Raw genomic sequence first — 14,825 nt, forward strand, 5'->3', positions numbered from 1 at the left:
TATGGACACTCTATTTACGAGTGTTGGATGGAGGTGTGTGTGCATCTATGATAGATGGCTGGTTGCTGTAGGCCAGTGATGTGGAGCATCCTAACAAAGTTAGAGGGAAAGCCTCCACTTCATCATCCCAGACATAATCACCTCAGCTTCCTGTTAAACTGAGGGGTGCTGTGCACTGCAGCGGGGTAGCAGTGTGGGAATGGAGAGCCAAGGTGTGTGGGAAATCAGAAAAAGGGAGTGGAGCAGTTTGGGTGGGCTATATGAGGGCAAAAGTGCAAAGGAGGGATGAACTTTGTGGTCATTTGGGGGGCCCATTCCCCTCCCTAAGCCTATCTTTGCTGAGTCATGCATGTGATGATTATTAGATGGTTTGGAGTGTGAATTTGGAAGGGATGGTTCAGAGTTTATCCTCATAATACAATCAGCTGTTAGTAAAGATAATTAGGGAGGGGTGGCCAGTGAATAATAATAATGCAGAACTTACAAAGTGAAAAAGACTTGACCTACCTTTGGTGAGTGGTGGGTCAAACTTAAAGGCTGGAGGTTGGGGGTTGGTGACACAAAGAGCCACTTTCAGCTCAGTTTTTCCCAGCAGGGTGAAAGACGCAATGAGAGCCAGCAACTCCTCCACAGGCTGGAACTGTTCCACAGGAACACCTTCCTCACAGCTGATGATGGTATAATGATGAGACATAGGGGTTAAGTTAAATGCATAGCAGAGAGTAATAAAGATCTCTGTGTACTGACTCTAAGTAAGGCTGGGTAACGATCAAAAGATTTCGATACCGGTACCAATGCTGTGACTTCAATACCGGTTCCTGAACGATACTTTATTCGATACCAATTTCATAAAATCCATTTTAACAAAAAGAAATTACACATTACAGCACAAATATTTTTATTTATTTTTCAGCTTCTACTAAGTGAGCCCTGTTTCTGTGTGTAATGTAGAGTTTGTCCTGATTGTCTCTACAATGTGCAGCCAATCTCCACCCTCCTTAGGTATTGGAATTTGGTACTGAATGTCAAGGCATTTTTCAATACTCGATTCTAAAGGAGGCAATTCGGTCGGTGCCTAAAAAGTGTTGAATTCAGTACCCAGTCCTAACTCTAAAAACAGACATAATATTATTATGAAGAATTGCACCCTTTGAAGGGGCTGTATATTTACACCATGAAATTCCACTTAATTTCAAAGAATGTCCATTTACTTTTGACCAAGACCAAAAAGAACACAAACATATTCTTTTGATGCCTTTTCATTTCTTTTAACAAGTATGTCCTCTCTAAGTGCACTCTTTGATTGAGTCTCATTTCATTCGTTTCATTCTTCTGTTCATGTCCCTTTATCTCACCGTTTCAGGATGTTCTCAAGGGCTCTGTAGCCGTTGTTGGTGTCAAACTCCACGAAGAGGGCTGGATTGAGCGGATAGGTGTCTCTAATGAAGCTAAACACAGCCACAGCCACCTCAGCTAGCAGCGGCCCTGAGACATCAGCACTGATGTGCAGCAGGTTCTGGATGCAGATACGCACACAGTTCTTGACTAATGAGGAAAAGAGTGGTCTTGGTTAATGAATAAGTAATTACTCTGCGATATATAAAGTACATCAGAAGAATAGTGCCTGCACACTCAAATTTCCAATTCAAGAAACACATCACCACAAACAAGTACTGCTTCAAGTGCACTCCTCTTTTTCAGCGATACAGTTCCAATAAATTCCTTCACTCCTGTCTTCACCCAGATTTGACAAACTGCTATAGAATAATGATTCTATAGCAAAGAGAAAAACACTTTTTGCTGGAAAATGCGGATATCTTCTTGGTGTCCAAAACAAATCGAAGTAAACTTATGTGTAGCGGAACATTTAAGTGAATTATCTGTGCGGATGGAGGCATCATGTGAAACTTCTTGCAGTAGGTCTTTCTGCTGGGCTGCATGGTCATGTGTCTCTGTATAATCAACTTATTACTGGAATAAACATATCTGTCTGCACAAATAAAATCTAATTAGCCACTTTCTGTGCAGCCTGTTTTCTGATGTATTTAATACAATGTGTTTAGTGGAACTAATGGAGTAGAGTCTATTATAACAAGGAGGCAAAACTATTAAATGACCATAAGATAAATAGAAATGTTACTTCTACCAATAGTTACCTCACCTTGCAAGCTCGGGACAGTGTTGCTTGTTGCTACAGCCGAGACTGCCTTGAGCACGCGGGAGGCCTGATGTCTCCATGCGGCGCTGGTCTGGTCCCATAGCGATGTGAGGCCAATGATAAGACACTGCAGTTCCTGAGTTTCCACCAGTCTCTCAACATTGGCTGGCTGCCTACAGAGCTGAAGGAGAACCTGGAAAAGAGCAGAGGGAAAAACTTTAGGGTGAGACCAAAATCCAATGGAAAAGGAAAGAAGCAGCATAGAGGGCAAGAAGTGCTTGCATGATGAGGAAGAAAAATACAGAGAGTAAACAAACCATAAAATTAAGCTATTGCCTCAACTGACCTGCGTTAGCTGCTCTTGAAAGGTCTCTTCAATGGCCAAGTTCTCCTTTTTAGCTGGAAGGCACACTAGCAGGTACAGACATTTCACCAAAGCAGCAGGGAGCCCTGGGTTTATACAGGACAATATATCCTACACACACACACACACACACACACACACACACACTTTTGAAAACAATTTTGAATGCTAATTTATAATAACCCATATTGTCCAAGATCCATCAATTAAAAGTATGGAAACCTCACTTCAAAACTTTATTTTCACTCACTGAGCTGTCAGCTGTCAGCAGCAGCAGAGACTTTAACAGCAGCCATCCTTGATTGTCTCTCCCCTCACAGTTTGTCTCCTTAGTATCCTGCCTCCAGAAGAATTGCACCACCTCACCACGAGCCCCCTCTGAAAACAGAAAACTCAACATGACTAAACATGTGCTGAACAATGAGCATAAAGAATGTGTGATGAACAAGTCAAAGACAACAATGGTGCAAGACTGTTTATACTGTAGCTGCTTCACTTCACAATCGCTTGCCACAGAAATCAGTAAAATCCACATTTCAGTCAAGTGTACCAGTGTTCAAATAAAAAGCAAAATGCATATCTAAACAGCGTTGTCTAATAAAGTTTCATTTCTGCTTTCAGAGAGAAAATTTGCATTGTTTCTATTTTGGTGAGTGTCTATTTTTGTGCTACGTAAGAGTTCTTGTGAAATTATTTTAATGACAGTGACACCTAAAAAGACCAGCTGAGCCTCGACTTAAGAAAGAAAAGTCACACTTACAAGTACTAAATAGCTACAACATGCTATCGCCTTATTAAACAACCAGCTACAGGGGGACAGGGAGTAAGACAGGTGAGAGAAATCTGACAGAACATCAGTAGATCAATGTAATAAGAAAGAAAGCATCCACACCTCAAGAAAGGAACTACATATTTGTTTGTTTCCACATTTTTTTGAACAGATGCATGTTCTGCTTTGGCATTCCATTTTCAATAACCTGACATGAGTGACATTTACAATGTGAGAAAACAACTACTGGAAAAGAACAGCAGCACACTGAAAATGCAGAAGTAGCCAGAGGAGGTAGAAAGTCCCTCTACCTGGAAAAAAACGGTTGTATTTGCTATGATATGAGCAGTTGTTAGTACCTGCAGGTTTTTCTGCCAATCTGGTGTGGATGTTATGGATGACAGCATCAGCAATGAGAGCTGCAAGCCCCTTTATGTTCAAACCTTCAAGTCTGCCTCCATCCTCACAGACCTGGGATCAGAGATGAGAGAGTCTATTATACAAAGATACTGGTGGAGAGCAAAAAACACCTGTGATATACTGACAAAATGAAACATGAGATGAAATTGCATTTTTGGGTGAAAATTGTATCTAAATGTGTCTGTAATATACATTTTAAACTTTTTTAGCGTAAATTAGTAGCACAAAATGACATGTTGTACTCATTGGGTTGTACTTTGCCACATTTGCTGCATTATAAGATACAAGATGCAGTAAAACAAAGTAACTACACTATAGTTGAATACCAGCTGCTTTGGGTAATGCACTACACTATAAATAATAAAAGCCAAAACATAATATATGCTCTTCAGTTTCATAAGAGGATATCACATTTCACTGAGTTTGCTGTTCTTAAGTGAGGCCCTACGTTCTGCTCAAATCTCTGGTCATGAGGCTTCTACATACAGTATATACCAGCACACATACACACACAGAACTACACATAACACCAAAGAGTGATTACATCTGCAGCTGTAAGCCCGATCAAGGGTGTTACACACACACTGATCAGTGATGGAATTTACACCGAGTGTGTGCCTGGGGTAAAAAAAAGTCAGGAGGTTTTTTGATAATTGTGATTCAATTCAGGCACGAAGAATGAGAAATTGATCAACAATGAACACAACAATTAATCAAAGCGAGGCCTGAAGCTATGGCTCTAAAGCGTTCAGTTAACTGTATAGATTTACTGAGCGACCACATATACTTCCATTCAAAGAAACAGTCATGGGATCAGCTGAGGGCCAAACATCTGACTGCCACCTCACGTTGTCATTCATGCAGTCTGGAGCAGTTTTGGAAACCACAGTGTCCTGAGGAATCCATTTAACCTATTCAAGGTTGGGTATTCCTTTTGAACTGTGGCTCCACTTTAAATTCTCCTGCCACGGTTGATTCATGACTCCTCAGTTGATAGTAAAATAACTAAATTAGTTGGTTGATGAATAGCAAAATATAACTCTAAAAGAACAATGTGACATGAAAAGGAACACATTATTGTCCCAGTGGTCCATACCTGTATGTAGAGAGGCAGGACTTTGACTAGATGTTCCTCTCTCTGCTCTAAAGGAACATGGTCAGTTTTGTGGTCAGGGCTTGAGCATTTGTGAATTCCCAGCTCCTGTAGTTGTTCCTTGAGCACTTGTTGGAGTTGAGAGTTCCTACAAGAGCCCTCCACTTTCTCCACCTTCAACTCCACAGAGACGGATAACTCCCCTGAAGCACTCAGCTCTCCGGTTTCCTTATTGATCCTTTCCCCTTTAGCAGTCTGGACCTGGAGGGAAAAAATAGAGCCAAAAGTTAGAAATCCTCATTTATAATCCTTAGATACCCTGAGTTTACATAATATCCTAAATGTATTTTAATCATATTTGTCTCACTTCCTCAAATAAATTTGTCCCAAAGCAAACCTTTAGCCCTCATCGCCTACCCAACACTGCCCACCGTCTGCATTGAGAAGTCACCAGATAGCACTGACAGTCATGTGCCTTCTTCATTAACTGATTATCAACCTCTGTGAGGGATCCGTGTGGTATAATTGAGGCCCAAGTTTCAGTAATTCGAAGCACATAACGCCAGTAAATATTAAAAGCTTCAAATTTACCACTGAATGGACACATTTTACGGCAGATGTTTTTTTACCATGTTTTCGTATTCTTTACTTTTATACCATGCAAGATCTAATCAACAGTAATTGTGCAGTAGTTTGGGAATACCTAATCAGTCCTGTCACTTAGAAGTTAACGTAATGTGAGGTGCACATATGCAAGTAACCTTTTGTTCTTACAAAATCAAATGAATGTGACAATGATAAAATCCTAGGGTGTTCCGTGGTTCCCCCAATATTGCTAAGTTATTGCTCAGTTATTGCTCATGTGAAATAAAATTACTCTACAATTGAATTTTAATCTTTGAACCTTCACCCAGGATGCTGCTAATACAGTAAGTGTTATACTTCTCACACTAAGTGTGAGTAAGAAGTCTTCCTCCCAAGCAGACATGTTACTGTATGACTGAGGCTTTGACTAGAACATTGTTTCCTCATTGCAGTTACTGTATTTTATTTTGGGCACTTTCTGTTTAGAGTCACACACTCATAATGAACAATGAGGGAGATTGGTAGAGGCAGACTGTTAAACTGATAAGCCAAAAGCCAGTAAAATCAGTTATGATGGTAAAGGGAAAGGCAGTTCACATTCCATAGAAATTCATTAATACTTTGATGTTTTCTCATGTGAGAATGTTCTTTGTCCAGAGTGTGTGAGAGAGACCGATAGCAAGAAGACACAGAAGCATCCAAAGTCATTGCTAACTTGTGAAATGAAAAAGCAACACATAGCCCAATTGATAATTACATACAATCAAGTATGTCAAGGTGAAATACATGATCAAGGTTACAATGACACTTCTGCAGCCTTTTAATATGCATTTCGAAAGAAAAATTATTCATGGTTAAGTCCTCTTACCTGTACTTGTGTGAGAGCCATCTGGGATTTTCCCAGCTCTACGAGGACGCTGTTATCTGTGTTGCGTTAATCCAACTGAGTGAGTGGTCTGTCTCAGTTCCCATGTTAGAAGGAAAGACAAGCATAGACCTGCTGAGATGTGACTAGCGCTTACTGTGCTAACCCTTCTGTAAAACTACAGCCCCTACTAATCTGCACCAAGCACACTGAACTTTGAACAAGCAGAGCAACTCAAATCAGCTGGCCCAGGTCATGTGCCTTCTTACTTCCTTAGTGAAGCAGAAGTGAAAAAGGGTTGTTTAGCTGGTTGGATGGGGCCCTCCCACCACGGCTCAAGAAGAGTCACTTTGCTTTTTATAGATATGTCATGTAAGACTGGTATGATATGAATCACAGCACAGGATCCCATGATTAAAAGCAGCCAGCAAACACCACTTGTAATAATAGATTTATTTGGAGAGATTGAAAGCTTTGACTTATAGGAGAAACAAATACAAACAAATTGTGTTTAGTATATTTTAAAAGGTAAACAATCCTTTACAACATCAGAAAACATCCAAACGGATTTTGTTAGTGTTAAATCTTGTAATTTAAATCTTGTAATTTAAAGATTTAATCAATTCAGTAGGAATACTATTTGTTGTTTTTTCTTCTTTGTTTTACATTTGGTTCACACGTGAACAGTATAATGGCCCCTTGGATTGAATGCCTATAGTGTAACTGCACTGCTGTGTTTATATGTGACAGAAATATGTGACAGAAAATCAAAGCAGTGCTAACCTAACTTAGCTAAACAGCGCCATCTTGTGGGATTTAATGATACATCAAAATGCGGACATCAGCCAAATAGAGAAAAAACTGTCCCCAAAATAAATAGAAAACCTGCTGCTCAATCGTGTAGGCCTTTTGTTTACTGAAGCCATTTTAGCAGGAAAACTACGTGTAACCAATGACAATAATGCAGCCATAGTGGTTATCTGTGGTTAACTGTGCTGCTGGTATAGGCATGGTATGTATGATGCTAACTCAGTGGCTTATTCCGAAATTGAATGAAGCAATGTGATTAATTACACCTTCAACAAGTATGATAAGTCAAGATATCTACGAAGAAAAGACTGCATTGCATTACAAAAAGAAAACAAATATTACTATAAACCTATGTTTTCACTCATTAGCCTAGATATAGCTCCATCAGTCATAGGAATGACCAACAACTGCACTTACGAGCTCCATATATCGCGTGCGTACATACCCCAATTTTCAATCCATTTTATTCCATCTGCAGGCCTGCAGTGTTGTCTCGATATGTTAAAACGCCATAAGATAACGTACCTTATACACTGTGCTTTGGCCAATAGTTGTTACATTGTTGCCGCACTGTTAACTAACTTTTATAAGCTGAAAACCCTCCGAGCCAAACAAGCACTCTCATTTCAGCCAGTGAGCATGCAGTCTGTGAACACTGCAGAACGAACCGCACTCACTGTATTAATTAGTTCTAGTAGGTTAGCGTACGTCGCAGTATCAAATTAAACGTTGGCGAAATAAATAAAATATAGCCCTAGGCTAATAATAATAATAATACTTGCATGTATTGCATATTAGGAGTTTACATTCCAATTATGTATGTTGAGCTAAATGGTATAATCTCTGCAAATAAAGTGTTTTTTCAGATTTCTGTCACCAATATCTCCATGTTCAGCACATAGGTGCACGGGTTCGATTAGAGCATGACACACACTGCTAATTAGCATGCTAATTACCTTCTTTGTGTGTTCATTGGCGGATCGCAAACCAACTTTAAGGTACATACCGCCACCTACTGTGTCGGAGTGTATAGAAAAGAAATTAAAAACGAATAATTTAAAAATGAAACACATCCTATTTTAAAATCCTGCCTGTATCATTAATCTACCAACCCCCTTCTGATTTCCCTGAAGTTAAAATTCCATTCCTGTTCTGTCTCATATTTCTTAACGTCCCTCTCTGAATTATATTTACTGCAATGCATATAAGAACCACGTGTTTTGGAGACACAGATGACATCACCGATCACGTGACCTGCAGCAACCAACGAGGTGTCCAGGGCGTGGTCTGGTCAGCCTCAATCAGTTTAGCACAATATAGGATCCCCGTTACTTTGCAGCGAAAGATAATCTCTCTTCTCACTTTACATTATGATGTTGTAGCGCCTCGTCCGAGGAATTGGTTTTTGTTGTTTTTCTGTTGCAGTTGCTGTCGGTGGATGTAGCAGGCCGCTTCTGTGCACCGATCATAATGCATCCGATGCCTGTGTGCTCCGTTAGCGGTGGAGACATATTTGACTGTATACAAAGAGGAGATATTGAACTGTGTATACAGTTCGTTCAAAATGACCGAACGCTTCTCAAACAAAAAGGTAAGGTGGAATAATATACAATAAAAATCTTGATGTGGACAATTCGCTGAATATTTGTGAAACTACAGACCACTTCCTACTGTCCTACCTGTCAGCATACAGTTCGCCTTTACCTGTCAGTGATGGTATTTCCAGATTTGCTTATTAAAAAGACTGATGGACATTGTTTTCCAAAAGAACAAACCTGTTATACCTATGTCATGTGTCATTTATAATTTTGTCTTTTAAAAATCTGTATAAATTAGCCTGTGTGCAATTATTATAGCATTGAGCAAGTACAATGTTATTTTCAAAGGACCACTTTAACGTTTATCGTGCTCCAGTGTCTCCTGATGTGATTTTGTCACAATGCCAAGGGGAAACTTACACTGCTGCAGCTCCTCTGTGAGATGGTCTGGCACAGAAATAGATGCACAGTTCCTCTGACAACACGGCACAAAGTCACATTGTGCCAAAGGGAATCCTACACCTGAATCCAGCGATCAACAGGCTGACAGACCGTGCATTTATGTCAGGCTATATTGTTACAGTCACAGAGACTGCAGATGGGATTGTGATGTGCATTTGTTTGTCTTCATCCAGGCTGGGGTGGTTTTACCCCGCTCCACTACGCTGCCCTCCATGGCAACCGCTCCATGGTTGACCTTTTCCTTAGTAATGGAGCTGACCCTAATATGACATGTGATGCAGGACAGACAGCCTTTCATTTTGCCTGCAGGTGAGCAGTAGTTGCACATTTAGGTCTCTGGTGTTAAACAAACATGCCTGGATTCTTGAGGTGACAATGTCATGATCTGAGCATCATGCATTTTGTTCTGTTCTTGATCCTGTGTCATAACAGTTTGTGCTTTTGACTCCGATCAGGCAAGGGAACATCTTTATCATGTACCAAATGATGCGGTATGGAGCTGATTTGCGCCTCATAGACCTGCAGCGAAAAACGTCACTGCATCATGCAGTCACAGGGGGCAGCATGTGAGTAGAGGAAACAACACATCACAAACTTGTCTTGTATTTGTTTGGCTACACAGTCACACACACATATACAGTTTATATATATATATATATATTGCATGCACTAACTGTTAGCTATCTTTCCCAGTGTTACAGTGCACTATTTGTGGGAGACAGGAATGTTCCGTTTCTCAGACACAGACATGCACCAGGTGACACCCCTTCACCTGGCGGCATCCACAGGCAACACAGAAGTGGTCCGGTATTTGCTCAGAGACCAGGTATGAGATAGTCTCTAATCTCTCACTCACTGACACGCTCCAGTTGACCAACAGTATGACTAAACTTTGGCTTCAACTGGGCCCAGTGCAGATGTGACTATCTTTTAGCAGCAGCTGTGCACCTCAACCCTCTGTTTGTGTTTCAGAGATGTGCTGTGGATGCAGTTGACCAGCAGGGAGCGACAGCGCTTCATGTTGCAGCAGAGAGGGGTGCAGTGGAGGTGTGCTGGACACTGCTGCAGAGAACAGGGTGCGGGATGCTCTATCAGAAGAACCACAGCGGCCTCACACCACTGGACCTCTGCAAACAGGGGAAAACATTTAGGTGAATCTGCTGTTTTAAGAAATCTGTGGAAATCACTGACTTAGGATAATAACACATCTCACTACCTTTAGATATCCAGTATGTTGACTGATTTCTCTTGGGATTCTGATGCTGATTAATAGATTGCTATACTGTGTATTTTTCTCTAGACATCAGCAACTCACCAAGCTACTGAGTCGGTACATTAATGAGCCAATACACCACAAGCCCAGAGAGTCTCATGGTGAATATTACTCTGTGGTTTTGTTAATTTCTTTAGAGATAAAAACAAGGGTTGTGATGATGACAATGGTGATGATAATAATGGCACGGTAACATTTAAAGTGCTGTGTGTGCATTCATGTGTCAAGTTTTTCACACATCATTGTATGTTTGTATCATGTGTCTTTTCTCACCAGTTTTGTATTACTGGACACTGTTTTTTCCAACCCTGAGTGGAGCTGCCATCCTGCTGATAGCAGCCATGTTGGGAGGCTATGGGGGGTTAAGCTGCAGTTTGCTCTTCCCCTGGCTGGCCAGAAACATCTTCACACAGTACCACCGCATGACCACATACCAAAGGTTTGACAAAAAAATGTTGTACATGTGAAATGTTTATCAGTAAGTCAACATATTTCACTGTTTGTTATATCGCTGTTGAGACAGCATCTGTCTTCCTTCCAGGTTACCCAACCCAATCTACTTGGGAACCCTCATAGCTGGCTTGTTTCATTCCCTGCTCTGCTTCTATGGAAAGATAATGCCTAATATCCTTAACAAATATAGCACACGTTAAGTCTCATGCCCATGCATATTTGTATGTGTCATCTGTCTCTTACTTTTGTGCTAGCAGTATGACATAATGCTCTCAGTGTTGGTTGGTCTGTTGGTCTGTCCAACACTTTGGTTCAGAGAGTCATATCTCAAGAAAAAGCCAAATTGCAGTGAGGAAAATAAGTATTTGAACCCTGCTATTTTGCAAGTTCTCCCACTTAGAAATCATGGAGGGTCTGAAATTGTCATCGTAGGGCATGTCCACTGTGAGAGACATGATCTAAAAAAAAAATCCAGAAATCACAATGTATGATTTTTTAACTATTTATTTGTATGATACAGCTGCAAATAAGTATTTGAACACCTGAGAAAATCAATGATAATATTTGGTACAATAGCCTTTGTTCGCAATTACAGAGGTCAAACGTTTCCTGTAGTTTTTCACCAGGTTTGCACACACTGCAGGAGGGATTTTGGCCCACTCCTCCACACAGATCTTCTCTAGATCAGTCAGGTTTCTGGGCTGTCGCTGAGAAACACGGAGTTTGAGCTCCCTCCAAAGATTCTCTATTGGGTTTAGGTCTGGAGACTGGCTAGGCCACGCCAGAACCTTGATATGCTTCTTACAGAGCCACTCCTTGGTTATCCTGGCTGTGTGCTTCGGGTCATTGTCATGTTGGAAGACCTCTCCTTAATACAGTGCAGTCGCCCTGTCCCATGTGCAGAAAAACACCCCCAAAGCATGATGCTACCACCCCCATGCTTCACAGTAGGGATGGTGTTCTTGGGATGGTGCTCATCATTCTTCTTCATTCAAACACGGTTTGTGGAATTATGACCAAAAGGTTCTATTTTGGTCTCATCTGACCACATGACTTTCTCCCATGACTCCTCTGGATCATCCAAATGGTCATTGGCAAACTTAAGACGGGCCTTGACATGTGCTGGTTTAAGCAGGGGAACCTTCCGTGCCATGCATGATTTCAAACCATGACGTCTTAGTGTATTACCAACAGTAACCTTGGAAACGGTGGTCCCAGCTCTTTTCAGGTCATTGACCAGCTCCTCCCGTGTAGTTCTGGGCTGATTTCTTACCTTTCTTAGGATCATTGAGACCCCACGAGGTGAGATCTTGCATGGAGCCCCAGTCCGAGGGAGATTGACAGTCATGTTTAGCTTCTTCCATTTTCTAATGATTGCTCCAACAGTGGACCTTTTTTCACCAAGCTGCTTGGCAATTTCCCCGTAGCCCTTTCCAGCCTTGTGGAGGTGTACAATTTTGTCTCTAGTGTCTTTGGACAGCTCTTTGGTCTTGGTCATGTTAGTAGTTGGATTCTTACTGATTGTATGGGGAGGACAGGTGTCTTTATGCAGCTAACGACCTCAAACAGGTGCATCTAATTTAGGATAATAAATGGAGTGGAGGTGGACATTTTAAAGGCAGACTAACAGGTCTTTGAGGGTCAGAATTCTAGCTGATAGACAGGTGTTCAAATACTTATTTGCAGCTGTATCTATTTTTTTTTTAGATTATGTCTCTCACAGTGGACATGCACCTACGATGACAATTTCAGACCCCTCCATGATTTCTAAGTGGGAGAACTTGCAAAATAGCAGGGTGTTCAAATACTTATTTTCCTCACTGTACTTTAAAAGTTGGTCCTTAATTATCAGGACAGGATGATTCATAAATATTATAGTGCCACCCTCAGACCAACCAAACGTGTGACCAACGTCTAAAAAGTATTTGGATTTTCATTAAATTACCCAGTCTGACCTTTCCTCCAGTGCCACCATTGAGCCACATTTTCCACTTGTACTTAATAATATCAAAATTTAAAGGGTATGTGACATTTGGTAAGCATATTCATGCTCCCCAAAGAATACCTTTGTATTTTGGGCACTACACAAGCTCGCTTGTGAAAATTGTCAACTGGCCAGTGCTCTCTTAGTTGTCTTGCTCACCCAGATATACACAGTACGGCAAATGTAATCTAGGATTTTGTATATTAAAATGACAATGGTTCATCCTTAACCTTTTGAATGTGTGTGGCCAATCAGTGTTCTGGTCCAGGTGGCAATGTTCCACTTCTCCCTAGTCATCGGTTTGTTCTGTAAGGTTCTGACTCAGGACCCTGGGACAATGGACAGAGCAGATGCAGATCCTCGGTTTTCCTGTATCGCTGACCTGGTGGAGAACAACCAGAGCCCTCACAGGTTCTGTCCGTACTGTGAGGTAAAACATTCACACTGGTCATGGTTCAGAGAGATTTCTATCTAGTTTCTGTCTAGATCTAGAAATTGACACACAGCCCTTCTCCTCTTGGTGTGTTCCTTCACATGGTCTTCCCTTACGAAAAGCTCAAAAATCTCAGATGTCACAATGAATCAATGATGTAACAATTAAATGTGATGAAATATTTAAGGTAATTAAGTTTCTGCCAGTTGATTTTCGTCCCATAGTGAAATTAAAAAGCAGGTATCAAAAGCAGTAAATGTCTGAAAGGTAGGAGATAAAACACAAAACCTGCAGCATCCTTTTGAAAAATGTAGCTGGTAAAGCTAAAGATGCACAATTTTCTAGTTATTTCGCTACATAATATAATAGTATGTTCTCTCCTGCCCACCCTGTCTTTGCTTTCCTCAGTTGTTTCAGCCCGACTTCACTAAACACTGCAAGCTGTGTGATGTGTGCATTAAAGACTATGACCACCACTGCCTTTTCCTCAACCGCTGCGTCGGCCGGAGTAACCATCGCCTCTTCATCTTCTTCATCCTCTTCATGGTTATTGCCCACCTTCTTTTTGTTGCCACGGCAACAAGTTACCTGTATGACAAGATGCCTGCGGGCAATCGCAGCTTGTCATTGTGGCTCACATTGTTAGGGGAGGAGTTCTGGGTTGTGGTTATGATGGTTATGAATGCACTGACACTGCTTTGGGAGGCGTGGCTACTGACCGAGCAGTTTGATGCTGTTGCCACGGGAACGACCACCTACTTCAAACAGTGTGAAAGCAAAGCACGGCAGAGGTCACTAGGACAGCGCTGGGTTAAAGTACTGTCGTTTCTGCTGGAGGGTCGAAGACGGGTGGGCAGCGGACAAAAAGAGGACAAGACTTCCATAGACATTTAAAACTGCCAGTTTGTCTTGTATCCAGCTGAAATTGTTTCATCGCTCACTTACTTCTCAGTTTACGGAGTCTTTGGTGTGCACTCAACCTTGTGATAATGTCCTCTTTAGATTCAATAATTCTCCAATGCCATATAACGTGTTGTACTTGAATGTGAAATTTGGTTATCTCTCAATATTCTATTTTAATATAGAGTAGATTTGTCAGCAGATTTGTCCATAAAGTGGCTAGCAGGATAACTACCACTAAGAGTTTAGATGTTCAACTAGTTTTTAGAAATGTCACGAAACCCTTTTAAGATAACAGTGTTCTAAATAATGTATTGGTTCACATTGTTCTGTGTAAAGTACTGGATATTTCCAAAGCTGTGTTTTAGCAGGTAACGCCTCTGAATGAATGCTCACATTTACACCTGTTTTATATCCCAAATCAGCATTTTTTTTAACACCATTGTTATTGTTGTTTGGAATAAAGTGCGTCATGGTGTAAAGCATCATTCAGCGTTGTGACGATTTCTGTACTCATAACATTAGCAAGTCCTGAGATTAGCGATAATGGTTAATAGCAGATGCACTTAAAGACTTTGTTCCTCACATAATGTCATTACCTCTCTGACCTGCTCCCAGTCATTTGCGCTATCACACTTCCTCTGCTGTCACTAATGAGACATGCTCTTTTCATGCCTTCAATTAAACACACTCATTTCCTTTGTGTCCCTCAGGACCA

General features: G+C 41.1%; 2 protein-coding genes across 7 annotated transcripts in view; one reads left to right on the plus strand and one right to left on the minus strand.

The window, feature by feature from the left end:
* The window catches only part of wdfy4 (WDFY family member 4), a 45,049-nt gene extending 37,424 nt beyond the window's left edge, over nt 1–7,625 (minus strand). For 4 of the 5 annotated variants that reach the window (XM_035991925.1, XM_035991926.1, XM_035991927.1 and 1 more), the window contains exons 1-8: nt 6,258–6,537; nt 4,808–5,065; nt 3,651–3,762; nt 2,773–2,900; nt 2,505–2,633; nt 2,162–2,351; nt 1,356–1,545; nt 508–668 (exon numbers count right to left, since the gene is read on the minus strand). In XM_035991925.1, coding sequence (XP_035847818.1) covers nt 508–668; nt 1,356–1,545; nt 2,162–2,351; nt 2,505–2,633; nt 2,773–2,900; nt 3,651–3,762; nt 4,808–5,065; nt 6,258–6,278 — 1,189 coding nt within the window. In that variant the 5' untranslated portion in view covers nt 6,279–6,537. Of the gene's footprint in view, nt 1–507; nt 669–1,355; nt 1,546–2,161; nt 2,352–2,504; nt 2,634–2,772; nt 2,901–3,650; nt 3,763–4,807; nt 5,066–6,257; nt 6,538–7,481 lie in introns of those variants that run through there. The other variant, XM_035991924.1, reaches the window with a different exon arrangement.
* Nucleotides 7,626–8,319: 694 nt separating this feature from the next.
* On the plus strand, nt 8,320–14,595 carry si:ch211-223a10.1 (putative ZDHHC-type palmitoyltransferase 6). Of its 2 annotated transcripts, none has more exons than XM_031304413.2 (10): nt 8,320–8,655; nt 9,238–9,373; nt 9,520–9,630; nt 9,758–9,890; nt 10,037–10,215; nt 10,365–10,438; nt 10,614–10,776; nt 10,879–10,961; nt 13,014–13,204; nt 13,616–14,595. In XM_031304413.2, exons 1-10 carry the CDS (start codon nt 8,535–8,537, stop codon nt 14,099–14,101), a joined length of 1,677 nt encoding a protein of 558 aa, XP_031160273.1. In that variant the 5' UTR covers nt 8,320–8,534; the 3' UTR covers nt 14,102–14,595. The 2 variants fall into 2 exon arrangements, with proteins under 2 accessions (XP_031160273.1, XP_035847821.1); XM_035991928.1 differs by having other exon boundaries at nt 8,566–8,655; nt 8,951–9,373.
* The last annotated feature ends 230 nt before the right edge of the window (nt 14,596–14,825 follow it).

The sequence above is a fragment of the Sander lucioperca genome, chromosome 15 (assembly GCF_008315115.2).
Source record: "Sander lucioperca isolate FBNREF2018 chromosome 15, SLUC_FBN_1.2, whole genome shotgun sequence".
Lineage (NCBI taxonomy): Eukaryota > Metazoa > Chordata > Actinopteri > Perciformes > Percidae > Sander > Sander lucioperca.